Source organism: Micromys minutus (assembly GCF_963924665.1).
Source record: "Micromys minutus genome assembly, chromosome: 1".
Taxonomy (NCBI): domain Eukaryota; kingdom Metazoa; phylum Chordata; class Mammalia; order Rodentia; family Muridae; genus Micromys; species Micromys minutus.
Window position 1 is genome coordinate 216,407,570 of NC_137969.1, and position 27,631 is coordinate 216,435,200.

The 27,631-nt window shown below is 38.3% G+C and overlaps 1 protein-coding gene across 1 annotated transcript in view; it reads left to right on the forward strand.

The window, feature by feature from the left end:
* Nucleotides 1–27,631, forward strand: part of KIAA0586 — a gene marked incomplete at its 5' end in the record, with an annotated part of 93,395 nt that overhangs the window by 31,133 nt on the left and 34,631 nt on the right. The window contains 10 exons of the mRNA XM_080912825.1: nucleotides 1,119–1,199; nucleotides 3,081–3,274; nucleotides 4,177–4,295; nucleotides 10,560–10,759; nucleotides 13,697–13,853; nucleotides 14,656–14,875; nucleotides 15,463–15,710; nucleotides 16,936–17,006; nucleotides 19,152–19,274; nucleotides 19,910–20,084. Of these exons, the coding sequence (XP_080768951.1) occupies nucleotides 1,119–1,199; nucleotides 3,081–3,274; nucleotides 4,177–4,295; nucleotides 10,560–10,759; nucleotides 13,697–13,853; nucleotides 14,656–14,875; nucleotides 15,463–15,710; nucleotides 16,936–17,006; nucleotides 19,152–19,274; nucleotides 19,910–20,084 (1,588 nt within the window). The remainder of the gene's footprint in view (nucleotides 1–1,118; nucleotides 1,200–3,080; nucleotides 3,275–4,176; nucleotides 4,296–10,559; nucleotides 10,760–13,696; nucleotides 13,854–14,655; nucleotides 14,876–15,462; nucleotides 15,711–16,935; nucleotides 17,007–19,151; nucleotides 19,275–19,909; nucleotides 20,085–27,631) is intronic.

The following is a 27,631-nucleotide window of genomic DNA, read 5'->3' on the forward strand; positions in this document are numbered from 1 at the left end:
AACATATCTCTGGTATCTAATACATCAAATTTATCATTGCGTTTATAGTTTTTAAGAATAAAGAAAATTTCTGGGCATAATGGCAGAGTAAGGTAGATGGATTTGAGGTCAGCAACATAAGGGCTACATGATGAGGCCTCATCTCAGAGATGAAAACAAGCAAACCAGAAACCAAAGTCACAAATCAGTCAGGCGGTTTGCACACCTTTAATCGCAGCACGTAGGAGGTAGAGATAGGGAAATTTCTGTGAGTTTGAGGCCAGCCTGGTCTGCTTTGCCAGCTCCAGGACAGCCAGGCTGACAGCGAGACCCTGTCAAAGAAGAGCAGCGTGACAGACCTCAAAACTCTTTCATGGTCATGAACATGTATTGAGTTGATCCTAAGTGGAATTCATACCCACTCTAACTAGTTAACTTTTTCTAAGTAAGTTTGTTGTTTTTAGAAGTTTATTAGAACATGTATGATAACAAATAATTAATTTTGGATAATATATAATTCTGTTCTCAGCAAGAAACTTTTGTCATTTTTAATAACTAGAGTTTCACACTTGTATTTGTTGGTGTAGTTTAAATGTCAGATTGTTACTCGTTTGTCTTTTGAGACAGGGTCTTACACCGTAGCTCAGACTATCTTAGAAATCTTAATAACCCTGTTAACTTTAAAGTCTTCCTGCAATGGCCTCCTGAGTTCTGGAGTATGAAACACCTTACTTACCCTGATAATTTAAAAAATATATTTTTATTGAAAATAATCTTTTGGCTAGGTGGTGGTGGCACACGTTTCCAGTCCCAGCACTCAGGAGGCACAGGCAGTCAGATCTCTGTAAGTTCTAGGCCAGCCTGTTCTACAGAGCAAGTTCCAGGACAACCAGGGCTGCACAGAGAAACCCTGTCTTGAAAAACCAAAATAACAACAATTACAATAATTATATATATGATTTCTCTCTCTCTATATATATATGTATGTATATATATATATATATATATACTAATTAAATCACTCTGAACAGAATATTAAAATAATAGGGCTATATTAAAATTCTAATATATGTGAAAATATGAGAAATTGTATGTATTTTTAAATTAAAGGCAATAAAATTTCTAAAATATTTTTTTAGACTCCAGAATTTATGAAGGTAGATGAAGAAGAGTTGCCCCTTCCAGGATCTAACTTTGATGAAGTCATCGATGTTATTCAGGTAACAAAGCTTAGAGACATAGGAAGCCATTTTCTTATACATAATTTGACTATCACAACTATGATGCAGGGCTTTGAGAAATATGACTTTACTTTGATTAAAATAGACTTTACATTTTAAATATGATTTTTTACATTTTTTAAAGATTATGAAGTTTATTTGTTTTTGTTTTTTCTGTAGTGTGGTATTCTCTTCATAAACTTAATGCTAGCCCACTATTTCCCATCTGGAACATAGCTACTGCCTTCATTTCTCTGGCTTGCCTTTCTTCATTCTACTACATTTAACTCTTGATTTCTGGAGACAAAGTTAGGTTTATATTGGTAAAAAGTTTATGAGTAACCAAAAGTCCAAGGAAAGCCCTGTATGAATGTCAGTTATGAAAATGATGGAAATGAGGAATCAGAAGAGAAAGGAAAATGTCAGCACATGAAAAATGGAGACACATACAAGATTATTTGAATGTTATGAATAAGACATTTAGCATTAGCGAAAATACTTTTCACATTTCTTTGACTTTCAAACTAATACTCACTTAGTTAATAAAAACTGAAGGACTGGAGAGATGGCTCAGCAGTGAGGAGTGTGGCTGCTCTTGTAGTTCAGGTGCTGCACTCACACAGTGACTGACAGTTCCTATAACTCCAGTGCAGAGGATCCAACTTCTTCTGACCTCTGATGGCTTCTGTACGTGTGGAACACACACACGCACACACACACGCGCGCGCGCGCGCGCACACACACACACACACACACACACACACACACACAGAGCACATATTTTAAATAAAATTTAATTCTTAGACTGTGCAGAGGCAGGCACTATATTTGTACCCAACATGTGTCTGAGAGGTGCTTGCCCATGTTGAATGCTGTATAGGTGCTTCGAGGCTAGGAACCTTGTCTTCATAGTCCTGGCATGCTGTTGCTGAGTAGAATTGCTTTTTCAGCATGTTCAACATATGAGTGGAAGAAACAGTTACAGAACCCACAATGGATTTGGGATTGAGTGACAAGGGTTTCTTCTGCTCTGGCTCTCGATACCTGAGGCCTTACTCCTCACAGGATACTGATGAGCTGCGATATTTAGAGACTGGGTATTTTTGAAGTGCTTATTTAAGTATAGATGAAATTATATCTGTAATTTGGGTCACAGTGATTTATGAACAAGAAAATGTATAGAGTGAACAACTTAGGTGGCAGAGTTGACCATGAGTTGATAATTGTTGGAGCTGGGGACTAGATACATGCAATTCATATCACTTATATAGAACATACAGTACCTAAGCACTATTTGTTTAGTTTTAAACATTTTTCATAAGGAAAAGTTAAAAAAAATCAAAGAAACTTTGGGATGGATATGATGATGAGAGTAATGTGTAAGATAAAGTGTTTAAATGTGAACTGCATCTTCTGATAGGATAAGATGTTTGGGATCATTGGGGTTTTTATGTGATAATCAAACTCATAAATTTCTGGATATGTCAGAAGGTTTAATGCTAGAATCCCTAAATTTTCTAGCTTCATAACTATATGAAATTAATATTGATTTTAAAAAAAATATTTTGTGTGTGGTAATGTAGAATCAAACTCAGGGTAGGTAGATGTTCTGCCACTGAATCATAACCAGAGCCTGAACATTGAGTTTAGAAAAGACAAACTGTGTAAATGCATTTTCTCCAGTTTTATGTCTGATTCATGTCTGTGTTTTGTGATAAGTGTAATGTATTTGGCATATTTAATGACATGCCACCTAAGGAGAAAGGTTATTGGCCGGTTTGTGAATGTTGGTTAATTCATACATCTGAGTTCTTTGCCTGTGCTTGGCTCCTGTTGAACAGATACTTGAATATGATAGTTTTGTTTTTATTACGTTACCAGGAAGAGGAAAAGCGTGATGAAATACCTGAATGCTCTGCACCAGTGTTGGAGTTTAACAGAAGTGTTAAAGTTGTCCCTACAAAATATAATGGTCCTTCATTTCCTCCAGTAGTTTCTGCTTCCCGTCCAACTACTGATATTTTAGATAAAGTAATTGAGAGAAAAGAAACATTGGAAAATAGTTTAATTCAGTGGTAAGTTTATAATTGTATTATGTGAATAAAAATCAGAATAGCAGATATCAATGGAAACGGCTTAGGAGAATACTCAGAAGAATGAATGATAATATCCTGGTGTGTAAATAAAGCCTGACACAGTATATATAAACTTAGCTTTTAGACCTTAAAACAAGTTTGCATTGAACAAATATGTGAAATATATGTTAGATTATTAACTGCTTATCTCTGAATCTAGAATTATGAGTGAACCCGACCAATTTAAAAAAATGATTTTTCTAAATTTTCCTACAGTAAATATAATTTATATGACAATAACTTTTAATATGACTATTCTCTGTTCTAAAGAAGTGTATTGAAAGAAGGCTTCTGCTCTACTCTTTTCCTTTCCTCTTCCTAACAATGATCTTAGAAATATGTTTTTATTTCCTTTTCAGGGAAAAACTCTACGTTGTTTTGCTGTTTGGGTGTTTATGGGTTTTGTTGTTGTTGTTCTTAAAGTTGCATCACTTTGATAAACTTGCAAATAGAAGCATCAGATGCTGGTTTAAGGAGCTGTTTAAGCCCTTGCCTAGTGGCAAACTCCGCTCAGTAACTTCATGGTGCTTTGTTCTGATTTTCTGTTTGTTCTGCGTGAGAAGCACGAGTACATGACCTATGGATGACCCAATGCTGTGCTTAACTGGGCGGTTGCAGGAGCTTTCTGTCAGGCTGAAAAGCTCTAAGTTGGCTTCATAGTCTGTCTCTCAAAAGGTCATTGCTTGTCTTAGTAGGAGAGACAAGTTCTTCCCCTTCCAGCTGTCATTGCCTGGAGGCCACTTTTGCATGCTCATGCCGAGTACAGCTTATTCTTAAGAGTGATATAGTGAACGTTTTATTCTCTTAACCATATTCAGGTGTATTTAACTTTATACTTCTAGGGTAGAACAAGAAATAATGTCAAGAATTGTCTCTGGGCTCTTTCCACTCCAGCAACAGGCCAGACTTGGTGCCAGTGTTTCAGTAAGTGAGGCAAGCGAACCATCAGCTTCTGACATTGGTACGTCAGATGGAACCTCTTGTCGTTGTCGTTAAAGATAAAGCCTTTAGTTACTATGTGTTTCTGTTTTCTGTATTTCTGAGGTCAAATGGATCCTTGGCTATCTCGCTTTCTGCTTCTCTGCAGATGAGATCAGTATTTCTTTCCCTGTCTTATTACAGATTGCAACTTTGGGGTTGCTGAGCCATTCTCTAGGATTCTATTGTTCGTCCACAGAAATGTGTCTGTGTATAAAGTATAAATATATTATTGTAAATATACATACATATGTATTTATTACTGTGGAGGCACAGTGGAGTACTTTGTGCATGCCCAGGTCAAGAGACAACTTTTGTCTCTTCTACAGTCAGTTCTAGGAGTTCCTCAGGTCATCAGCTTTGTGGTTCCCTTACCTACTAAAACATCTTTCTGGTACCTCCTTTTATTTTTTTATTTGCTGCAACCAGGTACCTAGCAAAGGGGACTTTATAGAGGAAAGACTTATTTTGTGTGGTGGTTTGAGAGAGAAGTTCATTGTGGTGGAAAAGACATGCCACTGAGAGTGTGAGGCAGCCACCGTGCCCTCACTCAGAAAGCATGGAGTATAATAGACCTGGGCACATTACATACCTAGGAAGCCAGGAGACATAAATGCTTCATATTTAACTCTTTTCTTTTTTGAATGAAGCCCAAAACTCTAGTCTGAGATGGTGCTGGCCACAAAGAGGGTGGGTCTTTTCCTCTCAGTTAAGTCTCTCTGGAAATGTTCTCACAGAATGTCCAGAGGTGTGTCTCCTAGTTGATTCCAAAATCCATTAAGTTGACAAGATGTATCTTCAGCATACATTTATAATAGGTATCAATATATTACGGTTGTCTGACATGTCTTTCTCACTCATTAGACTATACATTATTCCATAGTAAAGATGCTACTTTTGTCCAGCCCTTTACTAATAACTGATGAGGGTTTAAGTTCTCAATGAATGGTTAAATGAGCTGTCTCACTAATTCTCCCTCTTGATCCCTGTAACTCCTTGTGATTTTTCTTTCCCTCCTCCTTTTCCTACTTTCTTTCCTCTGTTCCCAGTTTGTCTTCTTTTTTTTTCCTTCCCTACCTCCCACTCACTCTACTCTCTGCCCTTTCTTTCTCTCTTTATAAAACAGGCAAACAAACCAGAATTTTTAAAAAGGAAAGAAAAAATAAAAGAAATACACACTGAAACAAAACCAGTAAGAACACAAAGTTAAAATTATAGCTCAAACAAAGCAATATGATACAAAAAGTCTCTAGAATTACCATTGAGTTAATTTTGTTTTGGCCATCTTTTGCTGGGGATGGAGTCTACCCTTAAGTCTGGCCAGTATATCTAACGAGACTCTACTAGAGAAAACTAATTTTTCTTTTGCAAGCTTGGGGATAGCTTCTTGGCAAGAGATGAGATGCCAGGGACTACCCTGGCTAAAATGGGCTGCAGTGGAACACAGCTTTAGACACAGACCAAAAGACTGATGATTTTTGGCCTTTTAATTCTCTAAATGTTCTGTTCTAAAAACTCAATTCTTCTTTACTGTTCTATGCATTATTACGTGTTGAAGACCTAACTCTTTTCTTATTGTTCTATGGTAAAACTCTTCATTACTGTTTTGTGCTTCATTAAGTGCTGGGGAAACCTTTTTCTTTCTTAAGCGATGGACGACTTAACTCTTACTTACATTCTAATCTTACTACATATTTCTCTGGCAATTAACATATGATGTGTAGCAGCAGGGAACTGAGTAGAAGGTTCATGCTAAGGCTCCTTTCTCTCTTGCCCTGAAGCCTTGCCTGTTGCTGGCCTGGCATAGACACACACATTGTACACACATTCATATACATATTCACCTTTTTGTTAGGCCCACCCAACTTTCTCATCGTCTTACATACTTACCTGCACACACCTCTTCTTACAAAGGCATAGATGTATTTGGAAGATGGAACAAAAGCCCCCACTAGCACATTTCATTGAGCAAGTGCCAATGCAGAAAAAACTCACTTATTCTGGATGAAAAATAAGCTTCAATCTTTATTGATTAGAAAAAACTTCTACCTTTTTATTGAGTATTAAAAAAAGCCCTGTCTTTGTCAGTAAAAAGAAACTGGCTGTTTAGAAGAAAACCTGTCTCATGGTAAAAAGAAACCTGCCTCCTCTCTCTGCTCTCCTGCTTTGGTCTGTTCTGCTTCTGCCTTTATTGTCATCATTCCAAGTTCTTGTACTTTTTCAGGACACACAATCACATGGTATTCTAAGCATCCTTTTTCAAAGTTCACCACAAGTTCAAACATAAATGCAAATTGTAAATTGAATAAGAAGTAATGACAGGGATGTTTATATGTGTTTCCATTAAGGCTAGTTATCCTATTTAGCATTCATTGTCTGTCACTAGCTCCACAGGTTTATTATGAGTTTAAAACAATAATTCTTATGTCTAAGTTAGCATAGTTTTGTCAAGAGGCAATCATCTGCCTAGTGTCTTATTAGTTGAAGTTTTGTATAGATAAATCCAGTCAATATTTTAACTTCTGTCTTTGCACCTACAATAAATTGTTCATTCTCAGTTTACAGTTATCAGATAACAGCTTTACATTCAGCCTAAAAGGAATGTTTTCTCTAATTATAAATCCATTTCCAGCCTGCTTTCTGTCTTAGTGCAATTAGCTCGTGACACATGAAAGTTTATAAAGCCTTAATTGCAGCTTTCATATTACTGAGGGCTCAGGAATTCTATAGAATAATTATTAGGAGTTATGAAATTATTGATTTGTTCTATAGCATTGTTACAAGAGTATTCATTGATATGCAGAAAATCTGCCCAGTAGAGTGGGCTAGTGCCTAAGACTTGTTATATTAATTTAGCAATGGCAGGAAAGGCATATCAGCAATAAGAATAAATTCTGAGCTGAGATTTCTGAAAGCCGTGAAATTCAGAATTATCCATTGCAGCCATGCAAAACAGTGTCATCTCCAGAGCATCCCTTGTGTGCTTTAGCCTTTCCTAGGTGGCTCCTAACATGGGGAGCTTGTGCCTGCTTCTCTTTCTCATTTGGGATCCAGTCAGGCTTGACTCTGTATTGCTCCTGTGCATGTTACCACAGTCTCTGAGTTCATGTCTGACAGTCCTTTTGTGTCTGGATATGGTCTCCTTGGTGTCTCCATGCTCTCTGACTCTTTCAATCTTCCCACCTCCTCTTCTCCATAAGCCCCTGAGCCTTGAGAGAAGAGACCCATTTAAGACTGAGTGTTCCAAAGTTGCTCACTCTCTGCATATTTTCTAGTTTAGTGTTAGTGAATATTGGCTTTAAAGCCTTTGATAAGCATGCTATAATCTGTATAAACACGGAAGTTAGGTTTGGAAAAGGGGACTATGAGATGGAGGAGGATTTCCCAAGGTAGGGGAAAACTCACAGTGAAGGTTGTGTGTGTGGGGTGCTGAAGCAGGAGGATTAAATGGGAATGGAGAGGGGAAAGGGAGTTTAAGGGAGGGCTGTTTGATAGGTCATAGAGAAATGAATTAGTACAACTGTAGAAGCTTCTTAAAATACATATTTCTTTTTTTTGTAAAGTACTTATTTACTTATTATGTGTAAGTACACTGTAGCTGTCTTCAGACACACCAGAAGAGGGCATCAGATCTTATTACAGATGGTTGTGAGCCACCATGTGGTTACTGGGATTTGAACTCAGAATCTTTGGAAGAGCAGTCAGTGCTCTTAACCACTGAGCCATCTCTCCAACTCCAAAATACATATTTCTATATGTATATATAATTGTGGGGGGGTATGAATGAAAGACATCGGTCTTTTTAAAATTGTAATTTATTTGCCTTCAAATTCCCCAGTTCTAAGTATACAGATTTGACAAGTTTTAGAACAGTTACGTATTCAATCATGTCAGAAAATATTCTGTCATTTCAATGTGTCCTTTTGCTGTTTTTAGACAGTTGCTAGCCTTCACCATGTGCAGTGACCCCAACAACTGCAATTGGCTCTCTGTCATATATTTTAATCTTTTGAAGACTTCCATATATAAGTATCATATAACACGATTTTTTTATTGACTGACTTTATTTAGCATAGCATTTTTTACATTAATTTTGTGTGTGGTTGTGTGTGTGTATGTGTGTGTGTGTGTGTGTGTGTGTGTGTGCACGCACGTACACACACATGTATGGTACATTGTGCTCTGGTTGTCAGCATATAACTTGAAGGAGTTGGTTTTCTCCTTCCTATGGTTCCAGGGGGTTGAAGTTCAGACTATGGCTCAGGTGGTCAGGCATAGCAGTAAGCAATTTATTAAATCTCTCAACCATCTTGCCTATCCTAGTGTAATACTTTGGCAAACACATTTTTGTTTATGTTAGTATTATATGCTAGATATATCATAATTTGTTATCCAGTTACCAGTTGGTTGATATATATTGTCTTTTAGTTTGGGTCTATTATAAAACTGATAAGAATACTTGCTGATAATTTTTTGTTTGGACACAGCTTTTAATTTATCCTAGTCATGTGATAAATAAATGTGTTGCAGTAAATATTTTAAAAAAATATAAGGGTTTATCTCTTTATTGGCCCTGAGGTCTCACTGCTCAGACCCGACCCTGATACAGAGCCGCTCACCACGGCCCAACCACGACCCAACTTATCTGCACAACTCCCTTCCCTGGCGGTTTTCTACCTCCTGTTCTCCGCCTCTGTTTTGGGGTGTTTCTGTACCCCAAAATTCCACATAAATACAACTCTACAGCCCGATTGCTTTCACTTAGGTCTATATATTCAACTCTCAATCCACAAACCCTCTACACACGAGTACATCAAATAGACAAAGATACAAACTGCCCTTCTATATAAGGTATTAGATCTATAAAATCCTTACTGTTCATAGCTATTTAACACCAAAAAAATCCCACCTGGGTCTAGCTGGTCCTTGCGAAGCTCCATCTTGCCACTTCCCCCTTCGCCCTCTGACCTCCTCAGACCTCTCAGCCCTCTCTACCTCCCTCGCCCCGCCCAGTCACTGTCTTTCCTTTATTTTACTAATTAAAATGAGAAGGTTCAGTTGGAGTCCTGTGACTAGGCAGCTCTTCTGGGAGGAGTGGAATTAACATTAAAATTCAAACAGCCTCAGGACAATCTCCATAAATGGTTATCTGGATTTGCTGGGCCTTTCCAGATGGAGGTACTATGATATATCCCAAGCACACTGTGTCTATTGCAGCTGTCCTTGATGCTCATTGTAACCAGTGTAGCCATTTTGTCTGTGTGTAGCACTATCTCACTGTGGTTCTTATTTGCCTGTCTCTGAATATGCTGAGTTTATGACGGTTAACAGAATCCAATTGTGATTTATAGGTTTTTCTTTCATCTGTGCATGTGTGTGTGCTTGTTTGTGTCTGGGTGTCTGTGTGTGTTCCCAGGGACTGAACCCAGGACCCTTGTCCAGGCTAGGCTAGAACTCTACCATTCAGTGACTCCATCAACACTCATAGTAAATTTTGAGTTAAAGTTTATATGAAATGAGGATGTAAAATCCTCTTCATTTTTCTTTATTCTTTTGCATATGGATTTCAGATTTCTCTAGTATTCTTTAAAAGATTATCCTCTCTCCATTGAATTAACTTAATATTTTTATTGAAAACGAATTGGCCATAAATCTGTAAATTTTCAGTTTCTCCTTTTTTGATTTTTTAATTTGTGTGTGTGTGTGTGTGTATGTGTGTGTCTGCATTATTTTATGTGCATCACATAGGTTCTTTTTTTAAAAAAACATTTCTTCTTCCTGTCTTTCCACTCTCGGGATAGCCTGTTCTTTGACTTCCCAGATCCTGCTGTAGAAGCTTGAGGACGCTTAGAATGCAATGTACTGACAAATGTCCCTGCTCTAGAGGGAGGAAAGCTTGCTTCCTGCTTAATACAGCCTTGTGTGTTGGTTGGGAGTGGAAATGGGATTGTTTCCAGCTGAGGACATTTAGTATAGATGTAGTATTTTTCACTAACTTCTGCAGTGGTGGAGAAGAAGGCATAGAAGTGAAAATGTCTTTGTGTGTTTTTCTCCCCCTTGGTTTTTTGAAAAGGATGTTTCTTTAAGCTGTTACCTTTGTCTTTCTTGGTGGCGAGTAGCTTTGCTTCTGTTCTGTGTCCACTCTTTCATGCTCACACACATATCTACCAGCCTTTGTGAGACCTTGAGAAGTAAGACTTGCCTGCAGCCATGTTTCTTGCTATTATCTGAAGTTCTTGTCTTTTAGTTGCAGGAACAAGCAGAGGAGCAGTCCAGCTTATGGTTGATGCTGGAGTTCCTGTGAACTCAGACATGATCAGCCACTTTGTCAATGAAGCTCTGGCTGAGACCATTGCTGTCATGTTAGCTGACAGAGAGGCAAAGAAGCAAGGGCCTGCTGCCACAAGTGTTTCTGGTGACCTTTCACGACATGAAACTAGCCTGTCGGTAGGAATGATTTTCCATTCTCTTGTAACTTAAGAATTGTGGGTAATAGCTTAGACATTATTAAAGAACAATCTCTCTCTCTCTCTCTCTCTCTCTCTCTCTCTCTCTGTGTGTGTGTGTGTGTGTGTGTGTGTGTCCTTCTGTCTGTCTGTGTTTGCTTAAGACAGCCTCACCCTTTAACCCAAGCTAACCTGGACTTCTCTATCTCAGGTAGCTCAGGGTGGCCTCAAGCTCAAGATAGCCCTCTTCAATACATATAAAAATGCTACTGTTATATATTATATATTGTAGGACCTATCACACCTGCATGAAAAAGATTTTAGACTTAATATTATAAGATCATAGATTATGATAGAATTTTATTCTTTGGTGATGTAATTAACACTTTACCTAGCATTTATTTTTTGAGATTAGGTTCCTTGTAGCCCAAGATGGCCTTGAAGATGCACCTCAAGGTGGCTTTGAACTGGATTTAAGTTTGAGCTATTATACTCAGCTTACAAGTGTGTTACAGTGATCATGTTTTCCCTATATTTACTTCCTGTATTTCACATTGATGGCAGTTGAGAACATTCTAAAATCTATCTCTATATGTGCTATATATTTAAAAAATTACTTTAAGTGTGTGAGTGTTTTGTCTGAATGTTTGTCTGTCTGCATGCAGTACCCACACAAGCTAGAAGAAGATGTCTGATCTGGAACAGACAGTCATAAACTTCCATGCGGGTGCTGCCATGTCCTCTGGAACAACAGCCAGTGCTTTTAACTGCTGAGTCAGCTCTCTAGCCCTATATTATATTCTTTTTTTAAAAGTTTAAAAGTTGGGAATATGTGACTACCTGAAAAGCATTAGTAGCATTCCCTAAGAAGACATTTTTAGGGTTTTGTTAATCATTTTCAGTAAACCTATAGAAATAGTGGGTCAGGATATGTCATCCACATATAGTTTACATTCCCACCTCCATCCCCTCATTCATCCTTCCTCCAACTCTGTGCTGAGACGTCGGGCTTCCTCCTCTTCCTGAGTATTTGTCTGTATTTTCAGGTCACACACACATATTTAATATCTAGGTTCTACATAGAAAGATACTTTCTTGCTTTATTACATTAGGAGAAAATGTATTTTATATACTTTCATTATTGTTTGTCTAGTCACCATGACTATGTCAAATAGAATTTCCATTCTATTGGAGGGATGATACAAATCCAAAATTGACTCTGTTACCAACTTTATAAAACTCTACCGCTATTTCTGACCCTGTAAACCACAAAGACTTATTATATAGGTGAATTTTGTACATTAATCTTTTATGTATAAAGTTATATGTTTGACTATTTTGTTATTGTTGTGATTTTTTTTTTTTTTTTTTTGGTATTTTATTTTATTTTTGAAACAGGGTTTTTCTCTGTAGCCCTGGCTATCCTGGAACTTGCTCTGTTGTTGACCTTGAGGTTGGCCTTGAATTCACAGAGATCCACCATCCTCGCCCTCCCAAGTGCTGGGATTGAAAGTGTGCACCACACTGGCTGGCTGTGCATTTGATTTTACAGAGCTTAGTGTTAGGAAATGTAATCATGTGCTCACTCTGTGCCTTCTTAACTGATGCTTGCACTGTTATAACATGAACTTGGAAGAAAAATTTTATAGAAATAAATGTAATTTTCATTTATATAGTTTGGGAAGGATAGACATCTTCCTGATGCTAGATCATCACCATGGATGATTAAATAACTCACAGAACCTAGGGTCTAGAACCGTGAATACTCAGTTCCTAATAGTTCATCTTTCTTGGTAATCAGTTGCCAGTGCCAGGAGAACACCTTCAGAGCCTCTCATGAGGAATACATGAGCCATTTTACTTGTTTAAAAAACAAAACAAAAAAAAAAACCAGATTTTTATGCTGTATGTATATACAGTCAAGAAGTGAAAAAAATATAATGTATTTCTTTTCACATAAAAGAGTTTGCTACCTGTTGAGTACCTGTTGAGAGCAGTGTTCCAGGATTTCTAATCATCTTTGATCATTTGGACAATGATGGGCATGTCCGGGGTAGTGTGGCTGTGCTCTCTTGCTGTCAGTTTAAGTGTGGTAATGGTTTGCAATGTGGCCTGGAATATATAAAAGCCTTTTAAAGTGGGTAGTAATGTTAAAATGAACAAAGGGAATGACAAGGCTGTTGTTCCCTCACAGAAAAGAAATGCAAATGGCCCACGTATCTACAAAAGACCCTGGAGCAGTCAGCATTCTTGTCTCTGCTGATAGTGTAAAGTAACACAGTCCTACAGGGGAGTTCCACAGTATCTGCCCAGAATTAAAGCAGTGCTCTCAGTAGTTAGGACTGAGAGCTTACTCCACAGATAGATCTATGTACGTGTAATTGACTTCGGTCAGGATTACTTGTAACTCTGAGGAAAGAAACGAGATAAAAAGGAAACAGGACAGTGTTTTTACTATTATCCTTTTATGTCTTTGAATTTTGGAACCTTTTGAACATTACCTTAGGTGACAAATTAATACTAAGATGTTTCCTGCTTTCCTTGTTTGCATCTGGCTCTAATGTTCGTCTCTCCTGCCCTCTCCTTTTTCTTACTTGCTGTTAGTTTTACGTGGTGTGCCTTTATTCTGACACTGTCAGTCAGTCAGAGCTTCTTGTTGTAGTTGTTGGGTGTGATCTTCATCTCTCCCTGGTTAATCTTCTGCTCTGTGTTAGAAGACAGTGACATTTCTTTCAGACACAGCCATTTCAGTTGCCCACGGGTTTCCTTAGGCCCGTCTATTAAGACCCAGAGCACTGAGGCTTCTCTTTGACTGTTGCTTTGGCCATTGTTTCAGTTCTTCATAATCTAGGGTTGAGTCCATATTACTGTTCCGTGTGTATTATTTTTGTAGGGTGATTATAAACACACCGTGTTTTGTTTCACTGATTTATCTTAGGCAAGAGTTTGTACCCCAGTATCTACACCGCAGCCTACTCCCCCTCGATCGCCATCACCTTTGAAGGAGCACGTGTTAGTAAAAACTCCAGATTCCTCTCCCTGTGAAACCGACCAGGATGTGGCTTCTTCTGTTAAAGAGATACGTGTTGAAAAAGGTAGAAACCTTGTTCATGGTGAGAAGTTTGTGAAGTTGCTTTTCTCCTTTTGTTTTAACATAGGTACCATGATTGAACTCTGGATGTCAGGCAAATGCTTGACTTGCTAAGGCATCCTGTCTGAACCTAAAAGTTTTGTTTCTATAATTCAGTTTTACTTTTAGTAAATATAAATAGTTTTTGCCTAGTAGTCTTTAGTAAAATTTTTTCTTTTTTTTTTTTTTTGGCTAGGAAACTAAGGAATTGCTTGTCACTGTGTTGTAACAGAATACCATATACTAGGTAATTTAACCATACACTAGTTAAGAGTTTTTGTTTGTTTAAGTTCCAGAGTCAGTGAAGTCACACCAAGGGGCTGCCTTTGGTGACAGCCTTCTTGCTTGTATCATGAATGACAATATAAGCATCCAGAGAGCAGGAGCCTGCAGGCTGAGGTCTCACTTCTCATGGAGCTGCCAGTCCCATGTAGGGCTCATGTGCCCCTGGGTAGCTCACAAGGGGCTTCCCTCCACATTGCAGCACATGGGTTAAGGATTAAGTTTCCAATATAACTTTGCAGGGAGGCATTCACAGAGAAGTCTTATTTCTGAAAATGTGTAATTTAGTAACTGCTGAGGCTGCTTTAAGTGCAGCAGTTTTAAAACACTGTCTTCTAATTTTTATACCTTATTAATGTAGAAATGTTCTTATTGAAGCCACCATTGTCGTCGTCATGATTCTTAGATTCCAGTGTCATCTAAGACAAGGAATCATCCCGTTGGAGAGTGACTGACCAAGTCTTTGTTTTCTCTCTAACCTGTAGAAAGTGATGTGCCTGCCGCCCTGCTTGTTACTACGCCAACACTGACCCCTGTTACTACCCCTCCTCCAGCAGCAGCTCTCACCCCAACTTTGTCAGAAATTTCCATTGACAGGATGAAGTTATCAAACCCCGAACTTCCCAAGCCATGGGACAGTGGAGACCTACCACTGGATGAAGAGAATCCTAACTCTCTTCAAGAAGGTCTTCACCCAAGAGCCGTGTAAGTGCGCACACACTTGTTACTCCACAGCTCTGCCAGGCTCACTCCTCACACAGCAAGGGCATAGAAAGGGCTGGGGATGTGGCTTGTTAGGAAGTCCAGCTGGTCTGGAATTTTTTTTGTAACCGAGGTTATTCTTAAATTAGTAATCCTCCTGCCTTGGCTCCATTAGTGCTGGGATTACAGGCATGTTTTCACCATTCATGGCTTTAATCTATTCTCTAGAAAAAGTAACTCGTATAAATCTTAAACATTTTAAAATTAAAAATACGCTCTTGTCTTTGCCAAAGATTAAAAGTAAACAAGAGTAAACCATCAGATTATTAATGAAATATATCATTATTTCTCTAGTGTAGATGATCATATACTGTGCTCTGGTAATGTTTGTATTACTAAGCCATATTGATTTATTTTGTGGCTACAGCAGCTTTCAAGTTGGCCTCCAACGAAAGCACAACTTCAGAGCAATGAACTTGTTAACTTACGATAGGCACTTTGCTAAAAGGACTGTACTGTCTGTTTTTGTGCATATGAATGAACGTAGGCCTTCAGTGATGTGTAGTTTGAAATGTGCCTTTATCTTTTAGTGTAATGTCTGTAGCCAATGATGAAGAACCCGAGAGTGTCAACTTGTCTGCTCAGCCTACATCTCCGGAGCCAGGTCCTTTAGCAGCACTTCCTGAGGGCACCAAGGCCCCTTCTCTTCAGCGGATACCAAGTTCTGGTTCATCAACCCTGGAGAACAGTTTGAGTACCATCACTGAAACAGAGACTTTAGACAGGCATATATCTGAAGGGGAGATCTTATTTAGCTGTGGTCAAAACTTGGCTAAGAGTAAGTTAACATATAGTAATTGACTTTATTAGTTATATTATAGTAGTTTCCTTAGTGATAACTTCTGTTTAAAAAATGTTTTTTGTTTATCTTTCCAGATTTAACATGGTTTAATAGATGTTCTGTTCAGGGTTAACTTTTCTGGGCTCTGATTTTGAAGAATGAAATCCCCCTCAGAATTCTTTTCTTTAGAATTAATTTGTTAATAGCTCCAGATGTATTCTGGTTAGTGTATTTTTGTCTTTGCGTGTATAGATACCTAAATACATACTTAAATGTGTACTTTTATATAGGATTACACTGTGTATATTATGGTAAAACCTGAACTTTTTACAAAGTAATGTGTGGTAAACATATTTCAATATCAACACACATAGATCATGTCTTTTTCTAGTTGTGTATGACCCATTCAGGTAATATTAAGTGAGGAGCATTTATTTAGACTGTTTCCCAAGTTCCAGACTACGTACCAGGCTGTAGTGACCATCCTTGCACGAATCTGCACTTACCTGATAATGTCCATCATCCAAGTCTACAAGTGGAATTGTTGAGATAGATTGCCACTTTTAAATTAGCAGAACACTGTCTGCACGTTTCCTGAGAAGATTAACCAGCTTTCTGTTTAAATCACTTCATAAGTACATTGAACAAGTTGTAGGGGTGCCCAGTTCTCAGTTTCATAGCTATTTTGGTACTCGAAGTTACTTTCAAATTCCAAAAGCCTGGGGCTGAAAAGCCCACTCTGTGCCTAAGAGCACTGGCTGCTCTTCTAGAGGACCAGGTTTAATTTCCAGCACCCACATGGCTAGCTGCTCACACCAGTCTGTAAATATAATTTGAGGGAGTCAGATGCCCTTCTTCTGGCCTTCATGGCACCAAGCACGCGCTTGAAACACAGGCATATATGTGGGGAAAACATCTATACACACAAAATCAAATAATAACAATAATTCAAATTAAAAAACAATTCTGACCCAGGCACGATGGTGCATACCTTTAATTTTGGGAGGCTGAGGCAACTGAACAAATCTGATGACTTAATAGTGAAATAAAAAGCTCGTGTTTGGTATGCTTGAGTAATTTACCTAGTAATGACCTCAACATGAATTTTACCAGTTTTGCTACTGAACTCTAAGTTTAAATGTAGCATTCTGTGCTTTCTGGCCAGATTTCTTAGTAAGTGTCTCCTTTTATTTTAAATTGCTCTACTCCTTTCTACTTTTAGGAAATGGGGACTTGTTTTTGATGAACATAAATGACAGCTTATCCAGCACTCTGCGGGATGCCCTTGAAATGGTAAGGAAAAGCCGACCCACACCACCAGGACAAGGTCTCCGTGTCTCGTTGCCCTTGAGCAGTTTTCCTCGGTTGTTTGAGGTATAGACAGTTTAGTGAATTGTTACCGTGACACCAGGCTCAGTCACAAGGCCCTGTCTGTGGTCACAGATACTTCAGAGGCTCAGTTAAGCTGAGAGCTACTTTGTGCCACCTCGCTTCAGCAGGAAAAGGAACGGTAGCAGGAAGGAGGGAGGGAGATGGAGATACTAGTAGTAGAGGGTTGCTTACCCATTTCATTAGTAATCCTGTATAATGGGAGAACGAGTAGAAAATTGTCACTAACCTCTAAGGTTCTGTCAGTCAAAAGATACATGCTAATGGAATTAGGTAATGGGACCTGGAATTGTTTCAGCTGCGCTTTGAACAGGGACTTATGTTCTCTAATTCTCCTGTAGAACATTTGTTATATATACACTTATATATACATATATATGTATGCATTGATATATGTGTGCATATACACGTGTATGTACTTATACACTTATGTACATGTATACACATGTGTATATATGTGTATGTATGTATATATACACTTAATGGGTTACAGATCAAGATGGCACGACAGTTAGGAGGGGTACCCCTGGTTCGAGGACCCAAGTTTGGTTTTCAGCACCCACATCAGGTGGTTTACAGCCACCTGTAACTCAATTTTTTGGAGATCTGACATCCTCTTCTCTACTTCATGGGCACCTCTACTATGTGCACATACTCACGGGTATGTAATTAAAAGTAATGAAAACAAACCCTTTTTAAAACACTAAAACAAAAATAAGATCCAGGGAAAGTAATCATTCCTGGTTAAAAGCGCCATAGATGAAAAATGACACTGATAATATCATTTTATATTTTCACTTATACATACACGGCTCTCATATACACATTAATTTTCTCTTACAATTGTTAAGGAATGAAGTTTTCACTTTTCATGTTTTTAGGTGCTCTAAGGAGAAAGGTGACTTCTCTGCCTCAGTACACTCACTGCTAAGCACTGTTGGTTTTCTCTTTCTTCTAAAACAGCATTTCACAAAGGAGTGGGAAATGCTTTAGGACTTTTTTTTTTTTTTAAAGGAAACAAGTCTCCTGAGATTTGTTTGAACAAATATTTTTTAACAGTGACTTGTTAGGTAATTGGTCTCCTGTAGTTGTTCTCACTGTTGTGAAGTAATATGAGAGAAGACATAATTATAGTAATCTGACTTTTGAGAATTATGTACGTGTGGCTTATTTAATACACCACTGTGGGATTGTTACTCAGTCTTAGAACTTTGTCTGGTATTAAGTAAATTGATCAACTGAATGCAGACAAAATTATAACCTTTCTTTTTCTACATTTGAAACTATTTCTAATTGTAATTTTGTTACTGTATGCAAATTTATAGTAAACACAAATGAAAAATAGAATTTTGGGAAACCCAGAGTTAAGTGAAACCATGTGCTGTTAGGCACTTTATTCCTGCACAGCTAGTAGCTGTGGCTAGAGTTAAAACAATAAGCAAAAATAATTTAAATAAATTTGTTATACTTTATCTTATAGCCAAAAGGCAAGAAATTGTTTTAATGAATTGTAAATCATATTCATTCTTGTATTGACAAGGAAATTCATTTTGCCTGATGCTGAGGCTCACAGCACCCTTGTTTTCAGACAGGTGTTTTAAGGCACAGTGAGGTGTTACAGAATGAGGCTTCCTGTGCCTCCCCTAGTTTAGACAGACAGATGTAGTGCCGAGGAGGAAGGGCACTGAGGCACTGTTGAGGCTCTTCTGTCTTCTGTGGTCCAGTCGCAGCATCCCCCCAGTGCTTGGCTGGCTTGCCACACCCTGTTGTGATATGCATTCCATAAACGTGAAGCAGGTCATGTGAGCCCACACTCAAGCTGTTTGAACGTCACACGAGCACCTAGGGATCACTATAGTTTAGTTGCTTGAGACAGAAGATCTAACTGTCCTGGATCTACACTTAAATTACTTTGTCACATGGAAATGAGAGCTACTTGAAACAGTGAGTTCACCTTTGAAACATTTCTTCCCACAGTTTTATCAGTCATGATTGAGAGAGTGGAATGCCTGATAAGCTATGTTGATGTTGTCTCTGTGTCTGCTCTAGGAAGATGAGCCTCCCAGCGAAGGACAGGTGATTAGGAGGCCCCGTAAAAAGCTTCATGAAAGCGCAATCGTTTCTCTTCTTATGGAGCAGGAGCAGGGGTTACTCGTTTCACACCAAGCAGAGGTACTTCAACCATAGAGATCTGGGGGCGGGGTAGATATAAATACTGGAAAAATATTAAATATCCAACTTTTCATTTTGATAAGACTGTTTAGGTGACTCTGTAATCAGTGCCATCGCCCTTTAACCCAGATTGAGCTGAGCTTTGTAACCGGAAAAATTTAGACAATCAGCTCCAATCTTTTACACTACAATTTAAAAACACAACAAAAATGAATGAAGCTTTAAAGAAATTTATTTTGTATGTGTGTATTTGTGTGTATATGTGTGTGTGTGTGCAGTTCCAGCCCACGCCCATGTGCATATGAATACACATACAATACCATATGCCTTTTAAAACTTCTTTTAAAAAAGGTTTCCATTTATTTACTCATTATGCATGTGAGCAAATGCACACAGCAATGGAGAGGTCAGGGATGACTCGAGGTATTAGGTTCTTTCCTACCGTGTGGGTTCTAGGGATTGAATTGCTTCTCAGACAGCAGCAAGGGCGCTTACCTGCTAAGCTGTCTTGCTGGTCCCTAAACTAACTTCTTAGACTCATTATTCGTGTGCCTGAAACGTGACATCAGAAGCACTATTTACAAAGTGTTCTCTGCTTTGATGTAACGGCTTTAATGCCTTTCTCCTTTTTGAAGGACTTGGATAGCAGTGTGGGGGAGCTTAGTGAAGGACAGAGGCTCGTGCTGAAAGCAGCAGAGGACATCTCAGCAGCACTGTCGGTCCGCATGCTGCAGCCCGCTGCCCCTGCAGAGCCTTCGGATCAGCACGCAGACCCTGGGCTGCTGTTGCAGCAGTCTGACACGGCCGCAGGTATGCACGGCAGTGTTTGTCTTGGCGTTTGTATAAAGCATTACTCTGAATCCTATTGCAGGCTCTTGTTCTCTTCCTGTGCTGATGCCATAGTGTACTTCACGTTACAGTCCAGCTTTGTGCTCTATCTGAGCAGATGGAGTCGTGAAGATTTCATTGTATCGTCTCCTAAATACGATTTATGTGTCTTCAGTTAGTATGGGCACCATTGGAAGGGATGTGAGATAGTTTTTGTAATATATAGAACCAATCAATAGCCATGTTAAGACAGAGTTCAATGAGATCATACCACTCTAGAAAAGTATTCTTTATAGTGTGTGATTTCTCGGATGCAGTGTTTAGTGTGTTTGGGCTATCTTAAAGAGTAACCGCCATTTCTATTGTAGCACTTTGGAAGTGACTAGCATGTAGTTAATTCTGCAGTAGCTGCGGCCTATAAGTTAAGCATGTATTTCTTAGGAAACACTGAACTGTTGCTCTTAGCAGTACAGGATTGTGTTCCAGTGAGCCTCTTGTAACATTGTCACTTGGTCAGTATATAACCTGGCTTTATGTATGTTTCTGTTTAATGACATTGATTTAGTTTCTGTCACTGATTCACCAACACTGAAGTCACAGCCAAAAGCACTATAATTCTTGCTCAAAGAAGTGTATTTAACACATAATTTCTCCATAGGTATGTCAGAGTCTTCTTGTGCTCAGGAACATCGGACAGTAATTATCTTTTTAAATGACTTTGGTATCATTCTATGTACTCAAAGCACCCAAATGTATGTGTCTGTTTCTGTCTTTCTGTCCCTCGGTCTCTCTTTGTGTCATGCACACACGAGTGGGGAGGAAGAAAAGTATATAGGAGAGAGAATAAACACAAAAATGTGGAAACCCTGCCATTAACTCCACTGCTTAAAGGTCCTCTCTTACAGTGAGCCGACATAAAATGGCAGAGCGGGGAGTTTATGTGAGGTAATTTCACAAAATGCTCATAAACTTTCTGTGACTAATGAGTTTGCATTAGAAATGTAGTTCTGTGAATAGGGTAACTTTGCAAATGGAAACTGGTCAGGTAGTGAACACCATATGTTGTTATTGACTTTCCCAGGCTCATTAATCATTCTATATTAGGTTGGTGCAAAATAAATTGCGGTTTCAGACAATGAATTTTAAATCACTGTAAACTAGATTCTGACACATCTTTATCAAATAGAAATCATTATAGTCAACACTTTTTTTTTTTTTTGGTCAACAAGAAAAAGGCTTGCTTATTTCTATAACATAAAATTTACTCTTGCAGTTTGAAAAGTATTTTCTGCAGTCTGCTGGTTATAGAAGTACTTATCCTGCTAAACCTTCTGCAGACACTTAAAGAGGCAGTGGTTGGTTGGTGAGATAGATGAATTTGGTGCATCAGGAGAAACTTGGTACTGGTTTCCTCAGCCCAGTCTGTTTGCCTTTTGCAGCACTGGCTATACAATAAGTCGTTTGTCACCTCGAGCTTTCCCTCCTTCCCAGAAATTCTCAGATGACCACCTAGAGGCTGCACTTGTTCCCTGACGGACTCATTTAACCTATAAACTAGTCTACTTGCACATGGCTCGTTACCTCTCCTCAGTTTCAAATGCCCAACTTCCTCAGAGTCAGGGCGGCAAACCTCCTGCTCTAATAAAACTTTCACATTCCACTTCCTGCGTTTTGCTAATAGATCATGAGATTTTTGTTGGCAAGTGGTCCTTCCACTCAGTACACAAGTGATGTCCCTACAGTGGTTGGATGTAGTCATGGCGAGGACACCGATAGAGAATTGGGTCCTCTCTGAGTGCTGGTTTCAAGCATCTCAGTGTGCTGAGCATGCTTCTCAGATAGCGTGGTTTCCTGGGGTCCCGAAAGCAGGCAGCAGCCAGGATCTTTCATTAGGTGCAAGTTTAGTTTTGGGAAGTGTTTTGGAGCTTTAGTTCAACCTTTGAGTTAGTCACCCATGGTTGCCATATATGAGCCACTTTTTGTTCCATGTCACAGTTCAGTGAGAAAATGGTTGGTTATTGCTGCAATAGAATATCAGGGTGGAAGTTCGAAGGTATGTTTTTTTTTTTTTTTTTTTATTTTTAGTTATCTGATGATGTCCTCACTGAGCTTTTTCATTTTTCCAATTTAATTCAGATGTCTAGTGACCATTCAGTGATTCAAATGTCTAGTGACCATTCAGTGATTCAAATGTCTAGTGACCATTCAGTGATTCAAATGTCTAGTGACCATTCAGTGATTCAAATGTCTAGTGACCATTCAGTGATCCACATGGAATTCTTGGCAACAGCTAGTGTAATCATAGAGCATCAGTGCAGTGATTAATTATTGTCAGGTTTGATGACCGAGCCATTGCACACACCTCATTGTCGAGGTCTTCATCTCCTTTGCAGAGCATCTTGACACACCTCTGCCTGGCGTGTTCATTAGCAGTTTCTGGGCCAAATGAATTGGTAATGTTGTCAGTTGTCTGCACTGCTTGAACTAGAATCAGAAAATTGCTCCAACTTGTTTCTTGTTCAAAGTCATTTCCACAATATAAAATAAATATAAAGTAGGCAACAAGTAGTGTCACTAGCAAAGAACAAAAACAAGCCTGTGACTCAGTAGTATGAGCACAAAAATAACGTAGAATGTAACTTTTTATTTAACAATTTATTCCAACGTCAAAAGACAAATTTCAACAATACAAAAAAATTTTACTCTTATACCACCTTGAGTAAATAAAACTTTTGAATGCAGACTTACCGTACCTAAAATTAGAGCATTTGTGGAGTATTTAGTGTTGGTTTCATGCTTAGCAAGGAGCCTTACATTGTTCAGAATTGAAGGAAATTCAAGACTGAAGTTTTCAGTGCAAAACATATAAAATTGCTGTTGTTTCTTATTTTGTGCATATGGTGAGAGTATTACATTTGCTACATATTCTCAGATTAGTTAGTTATTATACAACATAAAATGCGACACATAGCTGACCGGGCAAACACTCAGCAGACACTAGAGGGCGCTCATAGACCACCTGAGAGACACTAGGAATTCCTTTGAGCTTACAGCATGTCCAGCATTTCTTTATGTCTCTGGTAGTACCCAGATCACTCGTGGTGCAATAAATCATTTTTGTATTTAATAAAACCATATTTTTAGAAAAATCATAGTCATTTGATAACTATTATCTCCCTTTAAGACAGGTAATTATCTTAAAAAGGCAATCATATTTGAGAATAATATAGAGCGTGTATAACTTAATACTTTTTGCTATGATTAAAATATTTTATTGTGTATCTATTTGTGAGTGTATGTGTATATGTCTGTGTGAACATTCACCCTTAGATAATGACTTTCAGAGCTTGATTCTCCTGTGTGGTTCTTAGAAATTGAACTTAGGTCATTAGGGTTGCCAGCCACTAAACCATCTCAGTGACCTTTTATGACTTATTGGACTGTTCTGAATATACAGAATCAGAAAATACAGTCTAGACTTTATACTTGCCACCATCCTGTATAATTCCAAATTATTCTAGAAAATATTTTAAATAAATCATAACATCAAAGTAACTCCTATATTGGAAGTTTATAAAGGCAGGTTTTAAATAATGACTAGCCTGTACAATAAATTTTTTTATTTATTTAAAACTTTTTACTAGTTTGCAAAGAAGTAGGTTTTATTATGTCATTTTTTTACTTCATTTTTTTGAGATTTAGTCTTTAAATATATATTTATACATATATGTGTATGTATACATGCACAAATGTGTGTGTACATGGGAGCTAGAAGAGTATTGGACCCTCTGGAGCCAGAGTTACTGGCAGAAGTGAGCCTGGTGTGGTGCTGGAGGTTAGGTGTGGGTGCTCTGACATGCAGTGCTTGTGCTTGACACTCAGTAGTTCTCCAGCCTCTGAATTCCCAGCAGTAGGCTCATTCTGTTGTTTTAGCCATGACAGTTAAGTAAAATGGCATAATATTGGATGTGTATGTATACATATACATATATATGTATGTGACTATATTTGGAAGAGGCAATGTAGCAGAATGGTTGAGAGTTTGGGTTTTTAGAATTTCTGAAATGTATTTAATTCTAACTTTGTGTGTCTTTGTTCAAGTAACTTAATGTCTCTGAATTACCTTTTTCCATTTTTTAAATTAATTTTTAAATTTAGTATACAAAGTAGGTAGTGGGTTTCATTTCAGTATGTGTGTGTGTGTGTGTGCACGCATGTGACTATGGTATTATTATTCTTTTCCACCCACCATTCTCAGCTTTTCCCTTCTTGCCTTCTTGTCTCCTTTTTCTTTTGTGCCCCATGTACTCCATAAACTTACTCCTGTAAGACCTTCTCTCCTGTCGCATGGCCCTTCTATGTTAGTGACATATACAAACAGGCAGAGTATGATGATTGTCTGTCTGAGTCTTGTCTGGCTTACTTTGCTTAACATGATGATCTCAAGTTCTATCCATTTTCTTACAAATGCCATTTTTTTCTCTACAGTTGAATAAATTTCTGTGATGTTTATATCTGTTTTCTTTATTCATCTTTTGATAGACATTTAGGCTGTTTCCATTTCTTTAGCTTGTAAATGGTGAACATGATGTGCATCCTGTGGCAGTGTTGACTTACAAGTAAGTCCTCTGTGCTTTAAGTGGGTCCTGTGCTAATTTTGTCTTTAGCTTTTGAGGGACCTCCACACTGACTTCCATGAAAGCAATACCAGTAGGCAATACATCCTAACAGACAGTGAATAAGCATTTTACTTTCTTCACATTTTTTAGCATTTGTCTGTCTATCTAATAATAACTCTGCTGATTGGGGGCAAAATGGAATCTCAAGCAGTTTTCATTTGCATTTCCCTAATAGCTAGGAATATTAAATGCTTATTAAATATTTATTGACATTTGTAGTTCTGTTTAGAAATTGTTGTCTCTCTCTCTCTCTCTCTCTCTCTGTGTGTGTGTGTGTGTGTGTGTGTGTGTGTGTGTGGTGTGCAGATGTGCTCACACAGTATAAACCTGTGTGTGGGTGTGGAAACCTGAGGTCAATGCTGTCTGCTTCCTTCACAACACTTTCCCTTTCGGAGCCAGTGTCTCTTTTTTTTTTCTTTTCTTTTTCTTTTTCTTTTTTTTTCCTTGAGCTTCACACAGTCTGTGAGTTGTTTCTGGAGTGTTCAGTGCTTTCTGGGGTTAGTATCCCATTATCAGTGACTGCATATTATGTCTGTTCTTTTGTGACTGCGTTATCTCACTCAGGATGATATTCTCTAGATGCATCCATTTTCTTAAGAATTTCGTTAAGTCATTGTTTCTGGTGGCTGAGTAGTATTCCATTGTGTAAATGTACCACAATTTTTGTATCCATTCACCTTCTGAAGGACATCTGGGTTCTTTCCAACTTCTGGCTATTATAAATAGAGCTGCTATGAACATTGTGGTGCATATATCTTTGTTGTGTACTAAAGTGTCTCTGGGGTATATGCCCAGAAGTGGAATAGCTGGGTCTTCAGGTAGTAGTACTATGTCTAATTTTCTGAGGTATCGCCAGACTGATTTCCAGAGTGGTTGTATTAGTTTGCAACCCCACCAACAGTGGAGAAGTGTTCCTCTTTCTCCACATCCTCGACAGCATCTGTTGTCATCTGAGTTTTGGATCTTGGCCAATCTGACTGGTGTGAGGTGGAATCTCAGGGTTGTTTTGATTTGCATTTCCCTGATGGCTAAGGATGTCGAGCACTTCCTCAGATATTTCTCAGCCATTCGATATTCCTCAGCTGAGAACATTTGTTTAGCTCTGTACCCCATTTTTTAATAGGGTTATTTGATTCTCTGGTGTCTAGCTTTTTGAGTTCTTTGTATACCTTGGATATTAGGCCTCTATCTGATGTGGAGTTGGTAAAGATCTTTTCCCATTCTGTTGGCTGCCGTTTTGTTTTCTTGACAATGTCCTTAGCCTTACAGAAACTTTGCAATCTCATTAAGTCCCATTTGTTAATCTTTGACCTTAGAGCTTGAGCCAGTGGTGTTTTGTTCAGAAAATTTTCTCCTGTGCCTATGTGTTCTAAGGTTTTCCCTACTTTCTCATCTAATAGTTTCAGTGTATCAGGTTTAATGTGGAGATCTTTAATCCACTTACACTTGAGCTTTGTACAAGGAGATAAGAAAGGGTCTATTTTCATTCTTTTGCATGCTGAGTGCCAGTTGGACCAGCACCATTTGTTGAATAGGCTGTCCTTTTTCCATTGAATGTTTACAGCTCATTTGTCAAAAATCAGGTGACCATATACATGAGGGCTCATTTCTGGATCTTCTATTCTATTCCATTGATCCACATGCCTATTTCTGTACCAGTACCATGCAGTTTTCAGCACAATTGCCTTGAGGTCAGGGATAGTGATTCCCGCAGATGTTTTCTTGTTGTTGAGGATGGATTTCGCTATTCTAGGTCTTTTGTTATTCCATATGAAATTGCACATTGATCTTTCCAATTCCATGAAGAACTTGGTTGGAATTTTGATGGGGATTGCATTGAATCTGTAGATTGCTTTTGGTAGGATGGCCATTTTTAAGATGTTGATCTTTCCAATCCATGAGCATGGGAGATCTTTCCATTTTCTGAGATCATCTTCAATTTCCTTCTTTAGAGGTTTGAAATTCTTGTCATACAGGTCCTTCACTTGCTTAGTTAGAGTCACACCAAGGTATTTCATAGTTTTTGTGACGATTGTGAAGGGTACCTTTTCCCTAATTTCTTTCTCCACATGTTTGTCCTTTGAGTATAGGAAGGCTACTGATTTGTTTGAGTTAATTTTGTATCCAGCCACTTTGCTGAACTTGTTTATCAGCTGTAGGAGTTCTCTGGTGGAATTTTTGGGGTCACTTAAGTACACTATCATGTCATCGGCAAAGAGTGATGTTTTTATTTCTTCCTTTCCGATTTGTATCCCCTTGATCTCCTTTTGCTGTCTAATTGCTCCAGCCAGGACTTCCAGTACTATGTTGAATAGGTAGGGGGAGAGTGGGCAGCCTTGTCGGGTCCCTGATTTTAGCGGGATTGCTTCAAGTTTCTCACCATTAAGTTTGATGTTGGCTGTTGGTTTGCTGTATATTGCCTTTATTATGTTTAAGTATGGACCTTGGATTCCTGTTCTTTCCAGGACTTTTAACATGAAGGGGTGTTGAATTTTGTCAAATGCTTTCTCAGCATCTAGTGAGATGACCATGTGATTTTGTTCTTTGAGTTTGTTTATATGGTGGATTACATTGATGGATTTCCTTATATTAAACCATCCCTGCATCCCAGGGATGAAGCCTACTTGGTCATGATGAATGATCGTTTTGATGTGTTCTTGGATTCAGTTTGCAAGGATTTTGTTGAGTATTTTTGCATCAATGTTCATAAGTGAGATTGGTCTGAAGTTCTCTTTCCTTGTATGGTCTTTGTGTGGTTTAGGTACGAGGGTTATTGTAGCCTCAAAAAATGAGTTAGGTAGTATTCCATCTGATTCTATCTTTTGGAATAGTTTGGAGAGTATTGGTGTT